The 26,188-nt window shown below is 43.1% G+C and overlaps 1 protein-coding gene, 1 long non-coding RNA gene and 1 pseudogene across 2 annotated transcripts; all 3 read left to right on the plus strand.

The window, feature by feature from the left end:
* The first annotated feature begins 4,346 nt into the window (after nt 1-4,346).
* LOC139546963 (uncharacterized) lies at nt 4,347-9,035 on the plus strand. The gene is made up of 2 exons (XR_011669292.1): nt 4,347-4,675; nt 8,620-9,035. It is a non-coding gene; the product is annotated as an uncharacterized lncRNA (long non-coding RNA).
* A 1,263-nt stretch (nt 9,036-10,298) lies between these two features.
* On the plus strand, nt 10,299-17,175 carry LOC139546964 (CAP-Gly domain-containing linker protein 1). The gene is made up of 6 exons (XM_071355960.1): nt 10,299-10,836; nt 11,247-15,359; nt 15,719-15,926; nt 16,086-16,165; nt 16,274-16,380; nt 16,512-17,175. Exons 1-6 carry the CDS (start codon nt 10,780-10,782, stop codon nt 16,585-16,587), a joined length of 4,641 nt encoding a protein of 1,546 aa, XP_071212061.1. The 5' UTR covers nt 10,299-10,779; the 3' UTR covers nt 16,588-17,175.
* Nucleotides 17,176-20,319: 3,144 nt separating this feature from the next.
* Nucleotides 20,320-26,171, plus strand: LOC139547249 (asparagine synthetase domain-containing protein 1-like; annotated as a pseudogene).
* The last annotated feature ends 17 nt before the right edge of the window (nt 26,172-26,188 follow it).

The following is a 26,188-nucleotide window of genomic DNA, read 5'->3' on the forward strand; positions in this document are numbered from 1 at the left end:
CAAACAATCGGAAAGGGGATTCATCAGAGAAAATGAATTTACCCCAGTCCTCAGCAGTCCAATCCCTGTACCTTTTGCAGAATATCAGTCTCCCTGATGTTTTTCCTGGAGAGAAGGGGCTTCTTTGCTGCCCTTCTTGACACCAGGCCATCCTCAAAGTCTTCGCCTCAGTGAGGATGCACTCACACCTGCCTGCTGCCATTCCTGAGCAAGCTCTGTACTGGTGGTGCCCCGATCCCGCAGCTAAATCAACTTAAGGAGATGGTCCTGGCGCTTGCTGGACTTTCTTGGGCGCCCTGAAGCCTTCTTCACAACAATTGAACTGCTCTCCTTGAAGTTCTTGATGATCCGATAAATGTTTGATTTAGGTGCAATCTTACTGCAGCAATATCCTTTCCTGTGAAGCCCTTTTTGTGCAAGGCAATGGTGACGGCACGTGTGTCCTTGCAGGTAACCATGGTTGACAGGGAAAGAACAATGATTTCCTAGCACCACCCTCCTTTTGAAGCTTCCAGTCTGTTATTCGAACTCAATCAGCATGACAGAGTGATCTCCAGCCTTGTCCTCGTCAACACTCACACCTGTGTTAACGAGACAATCACTGACATGATGTCAGCTGGTCCTTTGTGGCAGGGCTGAAATGCAGTGGAAATGTTTTTGGGGGATTCAGTTAATTTGCATGGCAAAGAGGGGCTTTTCAATTAATAGCAATTCATCTGATCACGCTTCATAACATTCTGGAGTGTATGCAAATTGCCATCATACAAACTGAGGCAGCAGACTTTGTGAAAATTAATATTTGTGTCATTCTCAACTTTTGGCCACGACTGTACTCGACAGGGGACGGCAGCAAGCAGACTGCTGTCCTCTCACTCCATCTCCCAGATCTCCATCCACAAGGGGGCGGTGTTCATGTGCCAGGTTTCCTATGTGGGGAAAGACTAGGTGGTGATGGAGAGGATGTCAGACAAGTTCACTATATTAGGTAAGGGACACCTCTCACACCTGGAATGGGGTCAATTTCAATTTAATTTTGGACGTTTAATTTAATTTAAATGGAATTTGAACACAACCATGTCTTTCTTACAGAAACCCTCTCATTCTTTGTGCTTTTCCTCTTCCTTTTGACTCAGTGTATTTGTAATAATTGTATTCAAATTACTTGTCCTGTCCTCCTTTACTTTTCTTCAGCTCTCCCTGAGGTCTCAGATTCAGCTCACATAGGCAGGTGATGACTCCAGTTCTAGTTCTTTTAAATGCAATACACATGACAGTACATTGCAGTCCATCCCATTTCAACTCCACAAATTGCCCTTTTAACAGTCATGACAATATAGCAGCCATTTTTATCCAAAGCAACTTAAAACAGTGAGTGGTAAAACATGTTTTGTGTGTGTATGATCCCTGCGGGAATTGAACACACAACCTCGTCGTTGCCAGCGACACACTGTTACAAACTGCCCAATAGGCAAATAACGTCATTATGACATCTGATAATTGTTTTTTGAGACGTCTTTATTGGAAATTAAGCTAGACCGAGGCTAGTACTAACAGACTGGGCTAATAGACAACGTGCCAAACTAGCCTGACACAGCAGTGAAATGTTGACTTTACAAACATTGCATGCCACATATTTAGGACCTGAATGTAGAAATTGTGGTCTGCTTACCAGTGCCCAAAATCCTTATGTTACATCCCTGCATGTCAGTCCCTTTCAGATGATCCACCTATCACTGTCGGTCCTCCTCAGAGACCTTACAGCTAAGTGTTTTAACTTTCCTCTTGAGAATTAGAATCGGAAGTACAGCCATATAGCTCATCGCAATATTATACCTCTTCGGGCAAATAGTACTCTTGACTGTCCCGATCACCTAGTTGAGTGTTACAGATATTTCCTCCATCCCAGGAGAAATGTCCCATCTACCAATTAGGATTTTAGATGTGCAGATAGACCAAAGCCAGTCTATTTTACCTTTACTATAGTTGTCTGTGGGTTATTGTATTTTAATATAACTAACTTATCTGTGTGTCTTTCAGATGGGCGGACCAGAAACAACACTCGGGTCTGCAGCTGCCATTTTCCGGTGGGAAAGATAAATAGCCCAGTATTTACCAGAAAAGGTAGCTCATCCATTATGGCAGAAGAGGAATATCCAGACTGTTGATTGGGAAACAAGAACAAACAATGAGGCATGAGGATTGGGTGTTAAGTATGATAAACAATGCGTTTTCTGTCCAGATAAAGATGGTGTTACACCATTGAAAAGACTTACCACTGACCAACCATCCATATTTTTTGAAACTGCACTGTTGGTTAGGGGCTTGTCAGTAAGTATTGGTCCCGTGTGGCTCAGTTGGTAGAGCATGGCGCTTGCAACGCCAGGGTTGTGGGTTCATTCCCCACGGGGGGACCAGGATGAATATGTATGAACTTTCCAATTTGTAAGTCGCTCTGGATAAGAGCGTCTGCTAAATGACTTAAATGTAAATGTAAGTATTATACCCACCTATTTTAAGTCCCACACTTTCAGGTGGGACTTAAACAACTTTCCACACTTTGCTTGTTATTTTGGCATTAATACGTGTCACATATTAGTTTGCAAACAATGTATAAAAAAATGTCAGTTAATAAAGCCCCATGGTCTCTTTTTTGCTTTCTTAAGGCAGTTCTAAAATGCAGGTGTTTCAGCCTAGCTCAGTGCTTTCTGTGGTGGTGGGGCTAGCCAGCAGAAAATACAGAATGTTGTGCCTGATTGGCTCAGTTTTCTGTCACTCATGGGACAGTACATCATCCCCAATTCTAAGGTTAGAGCTCCAAAATTTTAGCCCCTTGGGTGCTGCCATAGAGTTATATTAGAAGTGCCCATCCAAGAAGGCTCAAGATCATTGGCCACAGATATAATGTGATTTGATGTCATTCTATCTACAGTAGCTTTGATTGGACTCATGTCAACATCTTACTTTCAAAGTCTTAGCTAGCAGTCATCATCAGTTGTCATCAAGTCCACAATAATTTTTAATCATTGTCATATGAAGATAAATAATGAAGAGAAATTATAGATAAAACGTATTGGTACTCATCATCCATTGTACATAAAGATTACACAACGCGTTGGAAATCGCAAAATCAACAATGAGTCGTTTGGAAGGAATCAGTGGCTAACTGCAAGCGTTGCAAAGAAACCACCATGTCAACATCATACTTTAAAAATCTTAGCTAGCAAGCTAGCAGTCGTCGCCATGAATCAAGTCGACAATCAAATCCTTTTCAATCCTTGTCATATGAAGAGAAATTAGAGATAAAACGTCTTGGTTCTCATTGGCCATTGCACAAACATTACACAAGTTGGGAATCGCAAATTCAACAATGAGTGGTTTGGGAAGGAATCAGTGGCTAACTGAGTTCAAGGCAACTGGGAACTCTGGGGGAAAAACAAGCTACTACTGGGAATATATGTTTTGAATGGTCATTCAAACCTGTATTGTAAATCCGGCATCTTTCTCTGACAAAATTTGGCCATGAAAGACCGCCGCACCACTTTCCTGTTCAAGCACATCACAAGGTGAGTCCAAAAATGTCTTATGCTGCTTCATAAATCATATAGGATGCCAGATAGATAGTATTACTGTAGCTACAGTAATACTATCTAAGTGTATATTGTGTAGTAGAGGCTGACCGATTAATCGTCATGACAGACTTAATTAGGGCCAATTTCAAGTTTTCATAACAATCGGTAATCAGTGTGTGTGTGTATGAACAATGTGGAATATCTTTGGACCATTGGCTTCCCTGAAAATAGGCGCTGACAGGAGGAGCAATATGAGTCTAAGAGGTCGTCATGCTAATGGGGATGGTGATGGAGGCTTTGGTGGTCCACACAAAGAAGCGGGTGTCCCTTCCAGTGATGTGGAGCTGACCTTGGACCTGATGCTAGTAAGGATGGTCTTCACGGTGGCGGTAAGACCCTCCCTCCTTGATATAGAAATCCTTCACTGCATCTTCAATGGTAAGTCTTACGAAGTCTAGTTGATAGGTAATCGACTAGCTGGACTGTTCCCCGGACTCCGCGTGTAGGGATTTGTACAATGCTTGAACAAGGCTATTGGACTTGACATTGGTGTCTTTATTCCTTTATCCAACATATCATACTGAAACATGGTATCAGAAGTGTCTTGAAAACCACACGCTTGTTATTTTTGTAGCTAAGTACAGTATAAGCGCAGTTACGTTCCATATGCAAACACACGCCGTTTCCTACTACTATTCACAACACTGATCAACTCGTTGTTATGTTAGCTGACTAGCTAGCATCACTACCTACCTCGAAGGCAAAGAAATATCCTATTCCATCGCTATGGCAGCGAACATTCCGCCACCAAATCCCATGGTTCTCACAGGGGACTGGAATACTAATTGGGACAACTTCAGGGATGAATTCGAGGACTAGGCGCTGGCAACACGTCTACATGAGAAAACCAACGAGGTACAAGCGGCAACTCTGAGGAGTGTAATGGGCAGCGAATGCAGGCATATCTATCAGCACAATCTCACCCTCACAGCACGACAACAGTGTGATGCAAAGGCTATATTGGATGCATTGGATGCATTACTTCAAACCCGCCAGGAATGTCATTTACGAGTGGTTCGTTTTCGGAAGCTGCAAACAGGAAGAGGGTGAGTCCGTACACAACTTTGTAACCTGTTTTGAGAGAAATCCGCTACTTGTGATTACGGGGGATTGAAAGATGAATTGATTCGTGACAAAATAGTACTGGGAATTGCAAATGAGGATACATGCCAGCGTCTACTAAGAGAGAGAGGCTTAACATTAGTAACTTCCATTGAAATGTGCCGCACTGCTGAAGTCACTGACATGAGAATGAAAGCAATGGAAATCGAAACCCCACGCACTGACGTTGATACTGTTCATGCTATTGCCAGGCAGACATTCACACAAAACCAATCGAGGCAGAGTAATTCACCACGAACGGTGAACACAGAGAGCCCCATAGCATGTAAATACTGTGGGAATACACACGCACGAGGCTAAGAGCACTGCCCTGCCTACGTAAAACCATGCAGAGCTTGTGGAACTAATAATCACTTTGCAAAAGTGTGTCTCAAAAGCAAAAGAAGGGTGAGTGAGGGCAAGATTCACTGTGTTGATGTCACTCAATGTTCAGAGCAGAACAGTGAAAGTGACATGCATGAATCCATATACCAGGTATACCAACGCAAGCAGCATGGGTTACTGGCTGGGCTCAAGGGCATTGAACCCATCTCTGATGATGTCCTAATCGTAGGCTGTTGTGACACAGACGAAGAAGCAAAACGCGACCACGATGTGAAGCTCCTGGCACTGATGGAGCGCTGCCGATCAGTTAAGCTTCGTCTTGGCCTGAAGAAGCTGCAGTTCAAGGTGAAAGACGTCCACTTCCATGGCCACATTCTCTCGGCCAAAGGCCTGAAGCTGGACTCAGACAAAGTCAGAGCGATCCACGACATGCCAAACTCGTCTGATGCAAAAGGAGTACAGCGTCTCATCAGTTTTGCAAACTATCTTGCAAAGTTCATGCCACACCTATCAGCAGTCTGTGAGCCTCTGCGCCGGTTGCTGGACAAAGACACATCATGGCACTGGCTACCCAAGCACGAGGCCGCAGTAAAGGAGATGAAATCTCTGGCTTCATCCATGCCAGTGTTGCGCTACTACGACGTCACGAAGCCTGTCACAATCCAGAGTGACTCCAGCCAAAGGGGACTTGGATGCTGCCTTATGAAGGAAGGCCAGCCCGTTGTTTGACTCGAGAGCGCTCACCCCCACCGAACAAAACTATGCACAAGTTGAGAAAGAGTGCCTCAGCATCGTCTTCTCCTGCCAGCGCTTCCATCACTATTTATATGGTCGAGAGCTGATCACCGCTGAAACTGACCACAAACCACTCATTGCCATATTCAGTAAACCTCTCAATGCGCCTAAGAGGCTTCAAAGCATGCTCCTGACTCTGCAAAACTACAGCCTGATGGCCATCTACAAGCCAGGACCAGAGATGTACATCAGCGACACACTGAGCAGGGCAACAGCACAATGTACAGGCAGAGGCACTGCCTATCAGCGGCATGCCATCTGTTCGCTACAGCAGGAACAACAAGATGTTCAACAGATCAATCAGGCAGACTACTTAAACGTCACAGATCACCGCCTAGCCCAGATCAGGCAACACACCGAGAAGGACGAACACCTACAGTCACTGAAGTCCATGGCTCTCACAGGTTGGCCGTACCTGAAAGAGGAGGCACCTTTCGCAGTGAGAGATTACTGGACCTTTCAAGATGAGATCAGTGTGCAAAATGGTGTCTTGTTCAGAGGTCAGAAGGTCATTATTCCCAAATCACTACATCCAGAGATGCTTACCCGCATACACTCCAGTCACGTTGGAGGTGACGCATGCTACCGCCAGGCTCGTGAAACATTATACCACATGCAACGAGTACCCTCAAGAACAGCAAAAGGAAACCATGATGTCGCACGAACTGCCCACAAGGGCCTGGCAAATCGTCAGCATGGACTTATTCAGCCACAGACAAAAGGACTATCTTCTCATTGTTGATCATGTGGCAGACCAGGGGTTTTGGTCAAGATGTTTACCCAGATCAGACACGGACAGAGAAGGATTAGCTCTGTTTCAAGGGTGTTTATTTAAATAATAAATCAAAAAGAAAAGGATAGGTCTTCCCCATGAGACCCTCTACAGGATACCGTCTTCTGGGTTCCGGGTCTGGCTGTATCCTGTCGGGCACAAAACTGAACTCCCTCTTGTTACCTCTGCAACCGTCAACAATAACACGGGAGTCCTTTCTTCCCCCCCACTCTCCCTGTGTGCTAACATTCTGACAGCTTTATGGGCCTTGCACAGCTGGTGAGCAATCCGCCCTTGATTACTCCCAATCAGCCCCAATTAGTCCTGGCTGGAGAGACCGTCGAGACCTGGCACGTCCAGCAGATGGAGCCATCGCCTCGTGATGTATACTCCATCTGTTACCAGACCTCGACAAGTCTCCCCCTGGTGGCTGACCTACTGTACGCCACAATCACTACTCTTGACTTTTGGGAAATTTAACTGATCCCTGACTTGTCTGCAGAGACGGTCATAAAGCGCTGCAAGGCATAGTTTGCAAGGCAAGGTCAGCCTGACAAGGTCATCACAGACAATGGCCCACAATTCACTGCACAGTTCAAGCGTTACACCACAGAATGGGAGTTTGACCACGTGACCTCCTCAAGACACCCAAAAGCAAATGGCAAGGCAGAGTCAGCTGTCAAGATTGTAAAAAAAAACTGTTAAGCAGGGCCTTGCATGACAGCAACAACCCATGGAAAGCGATCTTACAGTGGAGGAACACACCCACCAAAAACATGGACAGCAGCCCAGCACAACACCTTCTGTCCAGACGTCTGAAGACTACCATCCCCGTAGCTAACAAGCTACTTGAGCCCAGCATCATGGTTGGCGCAATGGACAACTGCGTCACAGAAAGCAGCTCGCTAAGTGCTTCTACGACCGGACTGTGCGAGACCTACCAGAGCTGGAGGTGGGTGAAACCTCTGCCGGGAGACCACACAGGACTTGAGGCTGGGCACGTGCTTACAGAGTTGCACCACGTTCTTACCTGGTGGATGTTGGTGGCTCCCTCTATCGTCGTAGTCGGGTGGATCTGCGCGTAGCAGAGCAGACAAACCAGAACACACCATACACTCACCTAGATGAGCTGGATCACAGTCCAGGCCTAAGGGCACAGAATTGAGACATGCGCCAACTGAAGGTGAGGCTTCTACACCACCAAGCTCGTGGCCCTAATCCTACCCCTGTCAGAACACATACTTACTCATGGGTGGGTCGGCTGTGCAAGCCACCAGACAGGCTTACTCTGTAAGCAAGAGACTGTGTTAACTTGTTGTAACGCTCGTCTGATGAAGAATGAGTGGACCAAAGCGCAGCGTGGTACGTGTTCATGATTTTTATTTAACTCAGAACAAAAATAACAACGAGACAAACGAACAGTTCTGTAAGGTAACCCAACTAAACAGAAAACAACTACCCACAAAACACAGGTGGGAAAAGGCTACCTAAGTATGGTTCTCAATCAGAGACAACGATAGACAGCTGCCTCTGATTGAGAACCACCCCCGGCCAAACACACAGAAATAGAAAACATAGAACACAAAACATAGAATGCCCACCCCAACTCACGCCCTGACCAAACCAAAATAGAGACATAAAAAGGATCTCTAAGGTCAGGGTGTGACACTTTTTTTTATAAACAGAGGGAGATGACAACTGAAGTAAAAAGAAAATGTCATGCTTTTTCAATTGTTATGACTTGACTGTTAATAACTTTAATGTTATGCCGTTATGTTTGCACTTTCTATTGAAAAGGATGATTTTACGGAGTCTAGTTGATAGGCAATCGACTAGCCGGACTGTTCCCCGTACTCCGCGTGTAGGAATTTGTACAATGCTTGAACACGGCTATTGAACTTGACATTGGTGTCTTGTCTTTATTCCTTTATCCAACATATCATACTGAAACAGTAAGGTCCCTTGCTTGCACCATAGGGACACTTGACCTCCACCCCTGCTGTGATGCCCACCAGACCATCCGGTGAGGCTCCCAGGATCCCAGACTCCGTGACCCAAAGCCATGACTCCTGCACATCCATCCCTGTAGACATTTTGAATGCCTTGATGCCCTCCTTTTTTCGTTATATGTGCCCCACTTTATAGACAACACCCCATCCAACGACTGAACACCTTGAAATGCATTTGTTGTAAGAAATGTGCTATATAAATACGTTGGATTTGATTGATGACATTACAGCTGTAGAATATGAGGACAAGTACAGTTTTCCCATAAACTTTTAATAAAGAACTTGGGATTTTATGACATATCAATCATATATTGGGAAGAATCCCATAAATCAAGACTGTGAATGCATGTACCACTCCGAATAAATAAATATTGTGCCTTTGAAGATTTGTCTCTGGTTATAAAACTACAATACAGGCTGGATGTCTAAACAAAGTCAATTTTGAATGTCAATAGGTTTTTAGATTCATTCTACAACTGAGATATCACTCATCAAATTCTGGTATCCGGGGTAATCTGGTTAATGACTATATCATTGAGTAATTGGCTCTTTCCTTGTAGAATGTTGACAGCTGTATAGAAGACATTGTATTGCTAAGATGCTCGAACTTAACCTAATAGCTACACTCACTGACACAGGATAAACTTTATCTCTCATGCTGGCCCACACCAAACCTGTAAGTTGCCTTTTTCACTATAGCTGCACTTCTCAACATGGCAGATTTACCCTTTTAATGCTCTTATGCTCATTCTTGAAAAATGTCATAAGGTCTGAAATAGACACCAAAGTCAACATCCTGTACAAACAATTATTTAGGCTAAGTAAAACAAAATGATTTTAAAAATATTCTGCTAACTAGAGTGTAGTCAGTGGCTAGCTAGACAGAAAAAGGGGACAAATTCATGGCTTGGGCACAGATCGCGCTGGTGAAGTGTAGCTGACAGTGTCTGCTAGAGATGAGGTTCAGCAGCTTCCTGCAGGAATGTGTAGTCTTGCTGAGGTCTTCTCTGTTGCTAATTTCCAGTTAGAATATGGAGAGTAAATTGAGGCGAATATATTGCGAACTCACCTTGTCTGAGCGAGAATTACATGGTCAAAACAATCGGAACCATTATCGGGTTTTACCGCTAACGTTAGGTTGTATGTGTATTATGAGGAAACGACAGTGCCTGACTATTGCGCTTCCTGCAATGATGCGGGTGCGACGTGCCTAAACCAGAGAGGAGAGGAGAGAGGGTTTACTCCATATAGAAATTCTTATTTTTGGGCGGAGGTCAATGACAGCGGCAAATTTGGTTAAGAAGAAATGTAATTGCTAATATTCTACATGATGGTTATTTGATCAAATATAAGTTTCGTAATGGTTAGTTTGTTAAAAATGCACTGATATAAATGGACGCACGTGGCATTTCGACAACTTTGAAAAAACTACTTTGTATCGGAGTTGTACCAGTCTTCACACGCCTATCTGCCCTCTCATTGGCTAGAATGGTCACACCTGATCTCGCCTGTCTTCCATATTTGAATACATATATTTCCATTGTTAGAGAAGTCACTCGACCATCTTGTCAATATAATAGATCATCTTTGCCTAAATCAGTTATGCGAGTTTCCTAGTTCAGAGTAGCATTTGAACGCGACGTTATCATCTTCCTGCTGTATACCTGTATCACATTAGTTGAAACCAAGACTGTTCTCATGGCAGTTTAGGATAATTAACGTGACAGGTTAGGATAATTAAGTTAAGGTTAGGAAAAGGTGTAGGGTTAGCTAAAATTGTCCCTGATGTGACTCGAACATATCTAACTACAACCAGGCCTGCCCTGAGAACAGTCTTGGTTTCCACTAACGCGATGACGCGAATACCGGACATCTCAGCCTCAGGAACTACATAAGAGCTGTTACCAAAATTCTCATTTACATTTGCTCGCGTTTAGATCTCTGTAAAAGTTAATAGGTCTATTTGACAATTGTCTACTGCGATTTTTTGTTGTTGTCCTCGTTTGACAAAATAATTAATAGGCCTATCAAGAACAGGTAGGCTACCTCAGGTTGCAGTTACTTTGTTGTAGACTACTCTGAAGAGAAGTGTATTATCTTATCGAAAAAGCCACTGAAACACCAAAAGATGGACTCACCAGCAAGCCCCTTCTCCCGTGCTGGGAGGACTTTCTGGACAGTTTGGGTGAGTTTCTGCACTGAAATCATTTACTACAGGACACTGTTTTTATAGCCTCCCGTGATTGGTTTATTATTTCCTATTGTTACAATTACAATAAATATATTTTAGACTACTTAATAATTTGTTGAAGAACAATTAGTTTAAATTGAGAACTTCACCCAAGGAGGAGAAAAACACAATGACTGCATTAACTCTATTTCACTGTACCTGGATTGATGTAATGTGATCATATGTTATCATAAATGGACAAATAACATTAACATAGAGTAATTCTCTCTCTCTCTCTCTCTCTCTCTCTCTCTCTCTCTCTCTCTCTCTCTCTCTCTCTCTCTCTCTCTCTCTCACACACACACACACACACACACACACACACACACACACACACACACACACACACACACACACACACACAGAACTACTTTACGGAAGTTGTGGGGAGGTATCTAAGCCCAGAGCCCACTAACAATGACACAAGCTCAAGACAGGAAGCCACTGCTGCACAACAAACAGACGACCATAGAGATGGTGTGAAAAATGAGTTAAAGGAAACTGAGGTCACATTTGAAACAGGCTCTGAGGTTAAGAAACCAAGACCAGTCGTTGCCTGGGAACAGTGCAATGTCATCATTGGTCCAGGCCTCGGCAGAGAAAATGTGCAATACACTGGACAATCCAACAGAGGGAGTGATAGCAAAGCATCCCAGGAGGGAGATGATGTAAAACAAGAGCAGGTGGACCGAACAGGAAATAAAGACACAATCCAGCATGTTACTAAAGAAGAATTAAATATGGGGAAAGGGGTCCAATCAGTGGTAGTCACTGGGATCCAGATCTTATTCAGAGAGCCGACATCTGAAAGGTCAAAGGGCCAGGGAGCACAAGGACACACTGACAGTTACAACTGTGCTGAAGCAAATAGATTAAGAGGTGCAGTGGCAGCAAGAGAAGAGGAGGAAGAAGAAATCCCTGAAGAAGTTACTGAAGAATTCCCCTGTGGTGAAGAAGGAACCAAAACAGAAGAACATGAAAATAATAGAGATGGAGAAATACATTTTGATATAGAGTCCCCAAACCTTACATCAGCCTGTGCTGAACCTGCCACACTTTTGGATAAGAATGGAGACAAGGAAAATAAGGACAGATTAATGAAACACAATGTGCAAAGTACAGAGGATGAAACCATGGTAAGATTAAATGAAAAAGATGGAGAGGAAGAAACGGCAGTACTCTTCATGGAGACAGACAAAGAAGGGTGGAAAGTAGCAGAAATAGTAGAATTCTCAGCGGGAGGGGAGAATAGCGGTGATCTGTGTGTAATCAAAGACAAAATGAGTCGAGATGGTAATGAAGTGAAGAATGGCATAGACATGGAAGAACTTAGGAGGAAGGAGGAGAGAGCGGAAGAGAATAGAGCAATAGAAGAGATGGACAGAAGAGAACAGGAAGAGATATTGGACCGGGGCTTTGGACCGAACAATGACTTCCAAGTCTCAGAAAACAATAACAAACATGAATATGGTGACGATCGTTTGAAGTTTGATGAAGGAACTATAGAAAAGTTGGATCAAGAAAATGACCCCAACCCACGACTGCTTTGTGGAGGATTATCAGACGAAGATAGAGCATTGGGAAGAGGCCAGGACATCTTTGTTTCGGAGGCAGAGTTGGAATTGCCAATGGCCTATGACAAAAGAGTCTTTGTGTCAAATGATGAGATAACCATTGTTAGAGACGAGCAGAGCAAGGAGGGCAACGTTGAAAGAATTGACAGCACAGTGTTAGAAGAAAGAAAAGAAAAGGTATCAGAGGATGGATCCAAAGTGTTTGAGGACGGGGGCAGTAACAAGATAGAAGACGTAGCAATCAGTATTCGGACGAAGACTGATACAGAGGCAGAGGATGTGGAAGATAAAGTGACTGGACTGGACACTTTCTTTTATCAGGACAGAAATGTTGTAGTGGAGAAAAATAAACTACAGGAAGAGAAGCTCTCAAAAGAAGACGAAGACCCCCTTAATGAAGTGGAGGGGAAACTTATTTCAGTGGTTGACAATAGAGTGGAAATCAGAGGCGTGGCAAAATACATTTCCCCTGGGCTATGTGAGGACCTTGTTGTGGCTCAGGAGCCAAAACGTGTAGCGTGTGAAGAAACCCGAGAGGAAATTCCTGAAATCAACAATGGCAAAGAGTTAGACGAGAATACGGCACCGAAGATCCTGGAAGTTGGCGACGATGAAGTCAACACCACCCATTTACAAGAAGCACACACCGAAAGTGATACCAAAGAGTTAGAAGGTGTAGAGAACACTGGAACTACTTTTAAATCTGACAATTCACCAGTGAGTGAACTCATGGAAGGGAAAGAAGATCCGAAAACCGTTGAAAGTGAGGATATTGAGAAAGCCTCAGAGACAGTAGTAGACGAGCACACAGTCGCGAAAGCAGCGGAATCACTGGGGGAAACGGAGAGAACAGATTCTGTATTACTGAATGGAACAGATACTCAAATACTAGAGGACCTAGCGAAGACAAAGACTGAATCACATGAACCGATGGAGATTGAGTTAGGACTGTCAGAGGAAGCAGCAGAGACATATGTTTGTTTATCAGATGAGACGCTGAGAACAGAGGCTGGAGTATACAAAGAGACAGAGGAGATAAAGGCAGTGTTTAGAGAGGGATGGATGGAGTCGAAGGCAGGGGAGACAGTGGGGACAGAATTTGAATCAGTGGAGACACAGGCAGAAACACCAGAAGTGAGGACCGGGGTTGTGCCATCAGAGGACAAAGATGAGACCGAGTCTGGATCAATGCAGGAATCAGCAGATACCAGTTTTGGATTACTAAGGGAAACTGTGGAGGAAGGGTTACAAAAGGTGGCAGAGGTAGACACACCAGAGGTGAGGACAGTGACCGTACTGTCAATGGAGACAAACACAGAGGAATTAGTGGAATCTGAGGCTGGGGACATGGTGGAGACAGAAGTTGGATTAGTGAAAAAACATGAGGCAGAAATACCAGATGCGAGAACTGAAATGGCATCATCAGAAAGAACTGTGACGACAGAGGCAGGATTATCAAGGAACATGACATTGTACCCATCATCAATTCATACAGAGGCTGTGTTTCTCACAGAGACAAAGGCTGTGTTATCTAATGAGTCACTGGAAACAGACAATGGATTATCAGACAAATCGTCTGAGGCTGGGACTAAATTACAGGGAATGGTAGAGGCTGGATTACCAGATTCGAGAGAAATAGAGGCTGAATTATTTGAGGAAATGGTTTGTGGAGAAGTTGTACTATCACAAGTCACAGAAGATGAATTATCAGAGGAAAAATATAATGTAAAAGCTACATTAATGAAAGAATTAGTGGAGCCAGGGCCTGGGGAAACATTGGAGACTGAAAAGGGAATCATGAATGAGACAGACGCAGCAATACTTGATATGAAGATTGAGGAATCGCCATCAGAGGAAACAGAGTCTGGAATAGTTGACACAGAGGCCAGAATTTTTCTGGAAACAACAGCGATTGAGTCTGAATTATTGGAGGAATTATCTGAGACTGAGTCTGGATCACAGAAGGACAAAGAGACAAAAAGACAGAGGATTGAGACAGAGCCATCGGTGGAGAGAGACGTAGAGGAACTAGTGGAATCTGAGGCTGGGGATACGGTGGAGACAGAAGTTGGATTAGTGAGGACAGTAGCCGAATTACCAGAAGAAGTTAGGCCAAAGATAGAGCTATTAGAAAAAACGAATAGAACAGGTGCTGATTCATCAGAGGACACAGATGAGACAGAGGCCAGATTTTCAGAGGAGATAGAGACTGATTTAGTAGAGACCAAGTATGGGTTACAGAAGAACACAGAAGAAGACATACTACATGTGAGAACAGAGACTGTGCTGTCGGTGGAAACAGTAGAGATGGATACTGACTCATCAGACAAATCACTGGAGTCCAGATCACTTGAAATATCCGAGGCTGGATTATCTGAAGAATCAGTGGACAGTGAGGCTGTATTAAAGGATATTTACACAGAAATACCAGATGTGGAGAAAGAGTCTGGATTATCAGAAGAGACCGTAGATGCTGGATTATCAGAGAAAACAGACGTGTCAGACACAGAATTAGTGAAAAATACAAAGGCTCTAATAATGCTAGAGGCTGAACTTTCAGATGCAACAGAGGCTGTGTTAAAAGAGAAGGCAGAAGACAACACGGCAAACGAATCACTGGAAATTGAGGTAGGATTATTTTGGGAAACCGATGAGACCGAGGCTTTGGTAACAGAGGAAGTTATGAAGACAGGGCCTGTTTTATCGAAGCAGACAGATTTTGGATCACAGGGTCAATTACTGGAGATCGAAGATAGAATAATAGAGAAATCCCAGGTTGGGTGGTCTGAGGAAACTGTGGAAACAGATGGAGGATTACCAGAGGAAAACAGAGGGGAGGGTGCAAAAGCAGGATTCCGTTCCCCATCAGGAACCAAAAATGTAGACCAAAGTCTTCAGCTTCAGGTAATAATAATACTTTCCCTATTATAGGGATACTTCAGGATTTTGGCAATGAGGCGAAAATTCACAACTTCCTCATTTAAAAAAATGGTATCCACAAGTTCATCTGACTCTGGGGAAGTAGATAAAGGGCCTCATTGCCAAAATCCTGAAGTATCCCTTTAAAAGAATGCAATCAAATACATACGATTGTGATGGCTAATCGTGAGAGATAAAGCAAACGTTAGTCTCTGTCATATATTTTATTGGATTTGTTTCCCTTATTTTTATGTTATTGAAATTAAGCTTGATAGCTTCATCTAAAAGGATGTTATGAATTTGAAAACTTGTCAGTAAATCAGTTGTTTATGATACCATTGCAGTTTGACGCCTCCGCTTTGGACTTCACTGCTCAAAAGTCTCGCATTGCCCTCAAGAATCCACATGTCCGTCCACCCAGGGATCCCCGTACTCTTCTACAGATGCCATCTTTGACCCCCTCCCCTTCAAAACCCACCGTACACGTGCCAGTCAGAGGCCCAACAGGGATACCAATGAGGGGCATGGGCGGCATCGGAATCAAACTGCCTGGTAAGTTGAACAGAGAAAAGAGGAATTTAATGTACATGTGTTCTTTCCTTCTGTTATCGTTGGTGACACAGTGTTCTATGACAGATAATGGATGATGCCCAGATTTAAGTGTGAATGGATATCTTTCTTTGTTGTTTGTGTTGCTATGATGTTATTCAGGATTCGGTGCAGGGCCCCCCATCTTAAGAAAGACCGGAATGGGGGTGAGAGGTGAAAATAACACCGAAAATATCCCTCAGGTACCAATCAGATACTTGCACTTTTTGAGCTCAACCTTTGAATAGGTCTAGTAGTATGTTTATTATTCTGACTCTTAATTTGATTTGGCAATGTCATCTATTCAATAGAAATCTGAGCTAGAGCAAGATGTAAGGGATGAATCTCCCAAGAAAGAAGAGACGCAAAACAAGCAAGAAGAGCGCAAAACAAAATGGACACCGCCTAGACATCCAGGGTAGGGAATCAACTATTTTCTACAAGATTCTCTTAATTTCTTGTTTGAAATCACTTTTATATGGAGATATTTCCTACATGAATGTCACTCTCGTTTTATTATAACACCTTTGTTCAATATATATCCACCAGATTTGGAAATCCCCTGATGATGAATGAGCTGAAGAACAAGCTGAAGAAGACTACAAAAGAGAGCGGAGATGATTGACAGGACCTTTTTTCTCATTGGTGAACCATGGTCCATGAACAATGGGCTTTAATTTATCATAAGTATCTCAATTTTATTTAAAACTATCTTTGTCTATTTCTTTTGAATATCTTTGTATGAACATTTTCAAATAAATAATATATTTTTGTTTTGGACAGTGTTTACTTGTTCCAGAGGGTTTTTAAAAACTGGTGTGATAAAAAAAAAGTTGACTGCTCAAGGCATTAAATTGATTCAAGAAGACTATTTGTGACATTTGTTTATTTCTTCATCAGTGGGTTTGTTTCAGCAAAAATACTTCTCTTATGCATTATTTCCGTACTAATTATTTCTATTACTACTGTAGTTACCTACAGGGAAACCAGCAATAGCGTCTTGATATTTGGGCTAGCCTATAATTGACTATACTGATTGGTCTTATAAAGCTTTTATATAAACCTTAAGATTCATTATTTTAAAAAAGTTTATATTTTTGGAGGGCTTGCCTGTTTGCTTGTTATTTTGGCATTAATATGTGTCATATCAGTTTGCAAACAATGTAAAAAATTGTTTTTTAAATGTCATTGAGTTAATAAAGCTGCATACAAACATGGTCTCTTTTGGCTTTCTTCAGTAAGGCAGCTCCTAAATGCAGGTGTTTTAGCCTAGCTCAGTGCTTTCTGTGGTGGTGGGGCTAGCCAGCAGAAAATACAGAGCGTTGCGCCTGATTGGCTCTGTTTTCTGTCACTCATGGGACAGTACATCATCCCCAATTCTAAGGTTAGAGCTCGAACATTTTAGCCCCTTGGGTTCTGCCATTGAGTTATATTAGAAGTGCGCATCCAAGAAGGCTCAAGGTCATTGGCCACAGATGGAATGACATCATATCACATATCTACAGTAGCTTTGATTGGACTGATCATGACATCATACTTTCAAAGTCTTCACTAGCAGTCATCGTCAGTTGTCATCAAGTCGACAATCATTTTTAATCCTTGTCATATGAAGAGAAATAATGAAGAGAAATTACAGATCAAACGTATCGGTGCTCATCTGCCGTTGTTCATAAAGATTACACAAATTGGAAATCGCAAGTTCAGCAATGAGTCGTTTGGAAGGAATCAGTGGCTAACTGCAAGCGTTGCAAAGAAACCACCAACGTTAGCCTGCTATTCAATGGAGTGGCTAGTTTTTTTTCTTCCAAATTCCTGCCATTAATCCAGAGAATGCCAGATTTAGATGACAAAATTTGCCTACAAAGGCCAGCTGCGCCACCTGCACAAGGTGAGTCCAAAAATGTATTGACTTCTTCTGCATAAATTATGTCATATGCAAGGGAGAAATGTGTACTGTAGCTAAGAAATTAATACTAAGTGTATGTTGTGTAGTAAACTGTTCGTAGCCCATGTGCCTCACCCTAATAATTTGTGCTATTTTCACCAACGCGGTATTGTAAACACAACGTTAGTAGTTGTGGTGCTTGGTTTGCACGTGCAAATCCAGCACACACAACATAGAATTGTGTTATTTGACGTGTCAAATTAAAGGCTTATTTAACGCGTCAAATAGTGTTATTGTAAGGGGTGCGTAATCGGTGGCAGGGAAGTCAGACGCAGGAGAGCAGAACTTGGTAATAGCTGGAGCAGTTTAATAGCAAAACCCACGGTATCAAAAATAACAAGATCATTGGGTACAAAACCCGTCGCGCACACATGCACAAGCACTTACAATAAACAATACCGCACAAAGACATGGGGGGAACAGAGGGTTAAATACACAACACTTAATGAGGGAAATGAGAACCAGGTGTCGGAAAACAAGACAAAACAAATGGAAAATGAAAAGTGGATTGATGATGGCTAGAAGACCGGTGACGCCGAGCGCCGCCCGAACAAGGAGAGGAACCGACTTCGGTGGAAGCCGTGACAGTTATATGACGTATATTTTTGGACACTCGGAGACCCAAACGGCGTTCAATGTGCTTTACCCTAATAATTTTGTCTATTTTCACCTCATAATTTCGCCTACTGTTCTAACTTGGTGGTGCACAAATAGCCTATAACCGGTTTTAGAGAAATGTAATTATCGAATATTGTAAGAGCTTTCATTGTCTGTTTATATGCCCCATTTATTTATCCTACGGTTCTGACTGGTACAGTCCGTACACTTTAAGAATGGCCCATGTTCTGTATTATGTTGCTGAACATTTCAAAAGTGCTTAACAAATAGTTATATTGACCACATCCGTCGTTGCTTGCCCAAAGTCTTAATCGAAATTACGGATTGCCTCCGCTTGTCAGACGTATTTGTACATCTCAATTGTCAGTAGTAACCACATTTGTTTAAGCAAGTTTGCTATATCAGCTATGTTTTTTTAAAGGGCAGTAAATGAGTCTGAATGAACTGTAGCAGTGGTAAGGTGTTGGGACTCTGCTGTTGGGACAGCTTTATGTAGGCCCTAACAGTTTGTGGGCACAGTTTGTCACCGTTATAGTGCAATTAATGTATTGTTTAGTGTTGTGTAGTGGCTTTGCTGGCATGCATCCCACGTGTTTTTTGTTGTTGTTGCCCCACCAAGATTTACATGATAAAATCGCCACTGGTAACAACCAACTCATTACGAATGTTATATTCGTTCAAATAAGCCATACCTAGCAATTAAGCCATTACATGTTTTGTTAACCAAATTCGACACTCTCATTGACCTTTATACAAAAACAACTCGCTTGGTGAGCGAAAAGAAAAATACACCTGCTGGCAAAGACAGATTGTGGCACCAGTTATCCCTCTCACTTCGCCTCTTCCTCTCTGGTGCTATGCAGGATCGTTGGGACGTCCCAAGCAAAGGGTCCCGGAAGGCAGCAACTCGCACCTCTCTTGATTCAGAGGGGCTGGGTTAAATGCATTCAGTGTTTTTCGGTCGTCACTAGTTACCACAGCCACAAAGTCATAAACCACGCCTATTTCTCCAATTTATCTTAAAATCTGATTTTAGCCGAACATCATATACATTTTTATTTTTATGATATAGACAATTTTGACTTTGTGGCTGTGGTAACTAGTGACAACCATGTTTTTCGTCTCTGCTAGCTAGCTAATAAATAATAAATGTAGCTACTATCTTCGTATGTTAGCTACCTCATCAAAATGTCTGCAGAGAACGAAAACTTTGCTGAGGGAGAGTCTACGCTGAAGGAGGAAATAAACTAAAAGGTATAATGGGTTGTTGACTTGTCAAATGTCTTAACATCTAGCTACAGTAGCTAGCTAGCTCTTTGGCAAACTTTGGCTATGCCATCTTATAAAGGTTCTCTGAACTGACTTCATGTCTGTAGCTAGCTCTTTAAGGTTTTCTCACTGAAAGTGAAATATTTCTGTAGATCAAGGAACAAAAAATGGTAATTGATGAGCTTCAATCTGCGTAAAAATGGGGTAAAACAGTGTTAGCTAATTTAATTAGTTTAAAACCTACTGATTGCTCTAACGAATATGGTATTGTCAGACCATAATTTACGGAGATCTGCTAATCTTCATCCATATTTATTTCAGAGCGTCTATGTCCAACAGCCCAACAGTAACCTATTCTTCTTGGCAGACAGAGTGCAGACTCTTGGTTCATGCAAAAGTAGGCCAAAGTGCATACAAGTTTCATATTATTATACAAGTTTTGTTTTCTCTTAGCCATAGATAGATTAACCTGTGAACTTTTCTTCCCTCGGAGGAACTGGTCAACATGAAGAAGGTCCAGGATATGTCAAAATCTACACAATCTGGGAGTGAAATACAAATGAAGCCTTACTAGCTATAAATATGTGTGGTATCTGTTGTGTGCTGGAGAAGAGTATGCAGGAAAACCTAAGGAATAGAGGGCCGAACTCCAGTCGCATCACCAAAAAAGCTTCAAATCCCCACCACTGTCTGTTCTCTGCTCGTGTACTTCACATGAGATTGCCTTTCACCTCAGCACAAGACAGTAACAGGAATGTATTGATGTGGAACGGAGAGGTTTTTGGTGGACTGTCATTGAGACCGGAAGAGAATGACACTGACGTTATTGGCCACCATCTCTCAGCCTGTGACAGCCCTACAGATATCCTGTCTGTCCTGGCCAATGTTTGTGGACCCTGGGCTTTTACATATTCCCAACAGGCCGGACACTATCTCTGGTTTGGGAGAGACGTCTATGGCCGGCGAAGCTTGCTTTGGTAATATGACGCTGAGGAGAAGTCTTTGACTCTGATGTCTGTGGCTGCCCATCTCCCTGGCTCTGAAAGACCCCCATAGTGGAAAGAGGTTCCAGCAGTAGGTGTTTACAGTATTGACCTTTGCAGAGTCTGGCTCTTTGAACTTTGAAGTTTATCCATGGGTTCACGCAGGTGAGAGTCTGTCATCTGTTAGTCAGGAATCCAAGTTGGAGGGTATCCCCAGGAACACCTCAGCAGTGATGAACAATTCAGGTCTCTCCCTAACCGTTCCGGTTTGCCCACTGAACATGACAATCCCTCAGTTGTCAAAGGAGGTAGAACATGATCCGAGCTCACAAGCCTCAGTTAAAGACCTGGAGGTGTTGCTGGAGTCTGATGAGAGAATGTTTATGGTGAATAGTCTTATTGATGTTCTCAGTGAGGCAGTAGGGAGGCATGTGCAGTGTCTTCTCTTTGATACACTGCTGACATCACCACAGACCAATGACGAAGCAGCAATTGCCGTCATTTTCTTGATTCCATGATTCTGGCTGCTCTGGCCGACCGCCACATCCCAACCCACCAACCAATTGACCTTCTGAATGTGCCACTCAAACTGCAAGAACCAAAGGTGCTGAAGGAGTCTACCAAGAAAAGCAAAAAGCACAAAACAAAGCCCATGGATTCTAAAACTGACGTTGCTGATTCCCACGTGTATAGCCCTTTTGACGTCCCAGACAAGATCACTGGCAGAGCAGGCCTGCAAGGGCTTCAGCACTTGAATCCAGAGAAAAAAATTGATTATGTTGAAATCAACGTCCCTCAGAAGGAGGAGCTCATCTGTCATCTGGTGCACCCATTGGATACTGTGCTTGATGACAGCATTGGATGTGCTGTGTGGTTTGCAGCGAGAGGAACCGGCTTCCTCACAGAAGGCAACAAACCGAGGGGGTTCACTTCATCTGCCAAGGTACAGTATCACTGATGTGTTTGTCTTGTCCTTTGTAGATCACATGGGTAAAGTAGTAAGGAACATGCCATTTAGATGTGAATAAAGTCTGTTTCTTTTTTGAGAAAATTATGCTAGCTTGGGCATGGTGTAAATTCGATCAACAGTATGTAGGCCTAATCGAACCACTACTCTGTCTGCAGGTGGTTTTGACAGGTATGGGTGCCGATGAGCAGATGGCAGGGTACTCCAGACACAGAGTCCACTTCAAGACCTCTAGGCATGAGGGTCTGGTCCAAGCGCTGGCCATGGAGCTGGGCAGAATTTCTACAAGGAATCTCATTTGAGATGACAGAATCATAGGAAGGAGGCTAGGCAAGTACTGAATAGGACACTAAGCAATAACATTTGTTTTCGTTTTAGTGATTAATGCCCATTTATTACCACCAATTTAAATGTTGATTTGAGTCACACCTGTCTGTCATCACTGTTGGCCCAGTTTCTGTTCTTCTTCAGTGGCACGCAGATTTTCCATTATTAAAAAAATAGGAACACAGAAAGAGGCCATGAGTAACTTGATCAACATTTGTCATAAGAAACTAGCTCCCTGGTATACAGAAAATACCCGAGCTCTGAAGCATGCTTCCAGAAAATTGGAAGGGAAATGGCGCCACACCAAACTGGAAGTTTTCCAACTAGCTTGGAAAGACAGTACAGTGCAGTATCGGAGAGCCCTCACTGCTGCTCGATCATCCTATTTTTCCAACTTAATTGAGGGAAATAAGAACAATCCTAAATGTATTTTTGATACTGTCGCAAAGCTAACTAAAAAGCAGCATTCCCCAAGAGAGGATGGCTTTCACTTCAGCAGTGATAATTTCATGAACTTCTTTGAGGAAAAGATCATGATCATTAGAAGGAAAATTACGGACTCCTCTTTAAATCTGCGTATTCCTCCAAAGCTCAGTTGTCCTGAGTCTGCACAACTCTGCCAGGAACTAGGACCAAGGGAGACACTCAAGTGTTTTAGTACTGTATCTCTTGACACAATGATGGAAATAATCATGGCCTCTAAACCTTCAAGCTGCATACTGGACCCTATTCCAACTAAACTACTGAAAGAGCTGCTTCCTGTGCTTGGCCCTCCTATGTTGAACATAATAAACGGCTCTCTATCCACCGGATGTGTACCAAACTCACTAAAAGTGGCAGTAATAAAGCCTCTCTTGAAAAAGCCAAACCTTGACCCAGAAAATATAAAAAACTATCGGCCTATATCAAATCTCCCATTCCTCTCAAAGATTTTTGAAAAAGCTGTTGCGCAGCAACTCACTGCCTTCCTGAAGACAAACAATGTATACGAAACGCTTCAGTCTGGTTTTAGACCCCATCATAGCACTGAGACTGCACTTGTGAAGGTGGTAAATGACCTTTTAATGGCGTCTGCATCTGTCCTCGTGCTCCTAGACGTTAGTGCTGCTTTTGATACCATCGATCACCACATTCTTTTGGAGAGATTGGAAACCCAAATTAGTCTACACGGAGAAGTTCTGGCCTGGTTTAGATATTATCTGTCAGAAAGATATCAGTTTGTCTCTGTGGATGGTTTGTCCTCTGACAAATCAACTGTAAGTTTCGGTGTTCCTCAAGTTTCCGTTTTAGGACCACTATTGTTTTCACTATTTATTTTACCTCTTGGTGATGTCATTCGGAAACATAATGTTAACTTTCACTGCAATGCGGATGACACACAGCTGTACATTTCGATGAAACATGGTGAAGCCCCAAAATTGCCCTCGCTGGAAGCCTGTGTTTCAGACATAAGGAAGTGGATGGCTGCAAATGTTCTACTTTTAAACTCGGACAAAACAGAGATGCTTGTTCGAGGTCCCAAGAAACAAAGAGATCTTCTGTTGAATCTGACAATTAATCTTGATGGTTATACAGTCGTCTCAAATAAAACTGTGAAGAACCTCAGCGTTACTCTGGACCCTGATCTCTCTTTTGACGAACATTTTAAGACTGTTTCAAGGACAGCTTTTTTCCATCTACGTAACATTGCAAAATTCAGAAACTTTCTGTCCAAAAATGATGCAGAAAAATTAATCCATGCTTTTGTCACTTCTAGATTAGACTACTGCAATGCTCTACTTTCCGGCTACCCGGATAACGCACTAAATAAACTGCTAGAATCTTGACTAGAACCCCAAAATTTGATCATATTACTCCAGGTTTTACTGCTAACCTACAAAGCATTACATGGTTTTGCTCCTACCTATCTTTCCGATTTGGTCCTGCCGTACATACCTACACGTACGCTACGGTCACAGGAAGCAGGCCTCCTAACTGTCCCTAGAATTTCTAAGCAAACAGCTGGAGGCAGGGCTTTCTCCTATAGAGCTCCATTTTTATGGAATGGTCTGCCTACCCATGTGAGAGACGCAGACTCAGTCTCAACTTTTAAGTCTTTATTGAAGACTCATCTCTTCAGTAGGTCATATGATTGAGTGTAGTCTGGCCCAGGAGCGTGAAGGTGAACGGAAAGGCACTGGAGCAACGAACCACCCTTGCTGTCTCTGTCTGGCCGGTTCCCCTCTCTCCACTGGAATTCTCTGCCTCTAACCCTATTACAGGGGCTGAGTCACTGGCTTACTGGTGCTCTTCCATGCCGACCCTAGGAGGGGTGCGTCACTTTAGTGGGTTGAGTCACTGACATGATCTTCCTGTCTGGGTTGGCGCGGGGGGCGCCGTGGCGGAGATCTTTGTGGGCTATACTCGGCCTTGTCTCAGGATGGTAAGTTGGTGGTTGAAGATATCCCTCTAGTGGTGTAGGGGCTGTGCTTTGGCAAAGTGGGTGGGGTTATATCCTGCCTGTTTGGCCCTGTCAGGGTGTATCGTCGGACAGGGCCACAGTGTCTCCTGACCCCTCCTGTCTCAGCCTCCAGTATTTATGCTGCAGTAGTTTATGTGTTGGGGGGCTAGGGTCACTCTGTTATATCTGGAGTATTTCTCCTGTCTTATCCGCTGTCCTGTGTGAATTTAAGTATGCTCTCTCTAATTCTTTCTTTCTCTCTCTTGGAGGACCTGAGCCCTAGGACCATGCCTCAGGACTACCTGGCCTGATGACTCCTTGCTGTCCCCAGTCCACCTGGCCGTGCTGCTGCTCCAGGTTCAACTGTTCTGCCTGCGGCTATGGAACCCTGACCTGTTCACCGGACATGCTACCTGTCCCAGACCTGCTGTTTTCAACTCTCTAGAGACAGCAGGAGCGGTAGAGATATTCTGAATGATCGGCTATGAAAAGCCAACTGACATTTACTTCTGAGGTGCTGACGTGTTGGACCCTCGACAACCACTGTGATTATTATAATTTGACCCTGCTGGTCATCTATGAACATTTGAAAATCTTGGCCATGTTCTGTTATAATCTCCACCCGGCACAGCCAGAAGAGGACTGGCCACTCCTCATAGCCTGGTTCCTCTCTAGGTTTCTTCCTAGGTTCTGGCCTTTCTAGGGAGTTTTTCCTAGCCACCGTGCTTCTACACCTGCATTGCTTGCTGTTTGGGGTTTTAGGCTGGGTTTCTGTACAGCACTTTGAGATATCAGCTGATGTAAGAAGGGCTTTATAAATACATTTGATTTGATTTTGATCAAAAATAATGGCACCGATTCACCTATAGGGTTAGGGTTAAAAAGGGAATTATTGTTTTATACTAATACAATTGCTCAGAGAAAGAGTTTTTGTTTTACACTTGTGGGAATTGGCCTATATGGATAGGTTTACATTTAAATGTTTCTTACAGAAGAAATATGAAAAACATATACATAACCATCGTAGCAATTGAAAGGGAACAGTTTAGAGATAATGGGACAATTATTAGATCAAAGGTGAGTACACAGCCGTTCACCTGACAAGTCCAAACTGAATCCAAACATCACACTGTTGATTTTATGTGCATTTTTCATTTACTGTGCTTTTCGCCGCGTTTGTTGATGACGAAATCGGAAAATTCTCTGGATACATTCAGTAACTTTAAGACTATTACTGGAAAATGTTGGATAGATGCAACATAAGACAAAACATTTACAAGGGTTTGAGTGAGAGGACTAACTGGTGTCTCCAAGTGGCCACACACCTCTCTAAAGTGGGCACAGTTCCTAAGTAATTTCAATGCACTTGATTTACTCAAGGAAAGAGTTAAACTAAAAGGTACCTTTTTTAGCTTTATTAGCATTGCCATTGAGGAACTGAAGCAAGCGCACTTGCTATATTATTTGTTGGTTTTGTACAGGCTTCCCTATTTGGATGAGGATGTGGTGTGTTTCCTGATTGCCCTGCCAGTGTACGAGAAGGCAGATTTGTCAGGAGAAACTGCTACTGAGGCTGGCTGCCAAGGAGCTGGGCCTGGGGGCCTCTGCTCTACTCCCTAAGAGAGCCATGCAGTTTGGTTCCCGCGTCGCAAAGATGTAAAACAGCCACAGGAAGGC

The sequence above is a fragment of the Salvelinus alpinus genome, chromosome 20 (genome assembly GCF_045679555.1).
Source record: "Salvelinus alpinus chromosome 20, SLU_Salpinus.1, whole genome shotgun sequence".
In the NCBI taxonomy this organism is placed as follows: Eukaryota; Metazoa; Chordata; class Actinopteri; order Salmoniformes; family Salmonidae; genus Salvelinus; species Salvelinus alpinus.

Bases quoted from the DNA above. Each gene is read 5' to 3' on its own strand.
- LOC139546964 (XM_071355960.1), top strand. From the start codon at position 10,780: ATGGACTCACCAGCAAGCCCCTTCTCCCGTGCTGGGAGGACTTTCTGG. The intron at 16,166-16,273 runs GTACCAATCAGA...TCTATTCAATAG, and splicing joins ACACCGAAAATATCCCTCAG to AAATCTGAGCTAGAGCAAGA. The intron at 16,381-16,511 runs GTAGGGAATCAA...TATATCCACCAG, and splicing joins ACACCGCCTAGACATCCAGG to ATTTGGAAATCCCCTGATGA.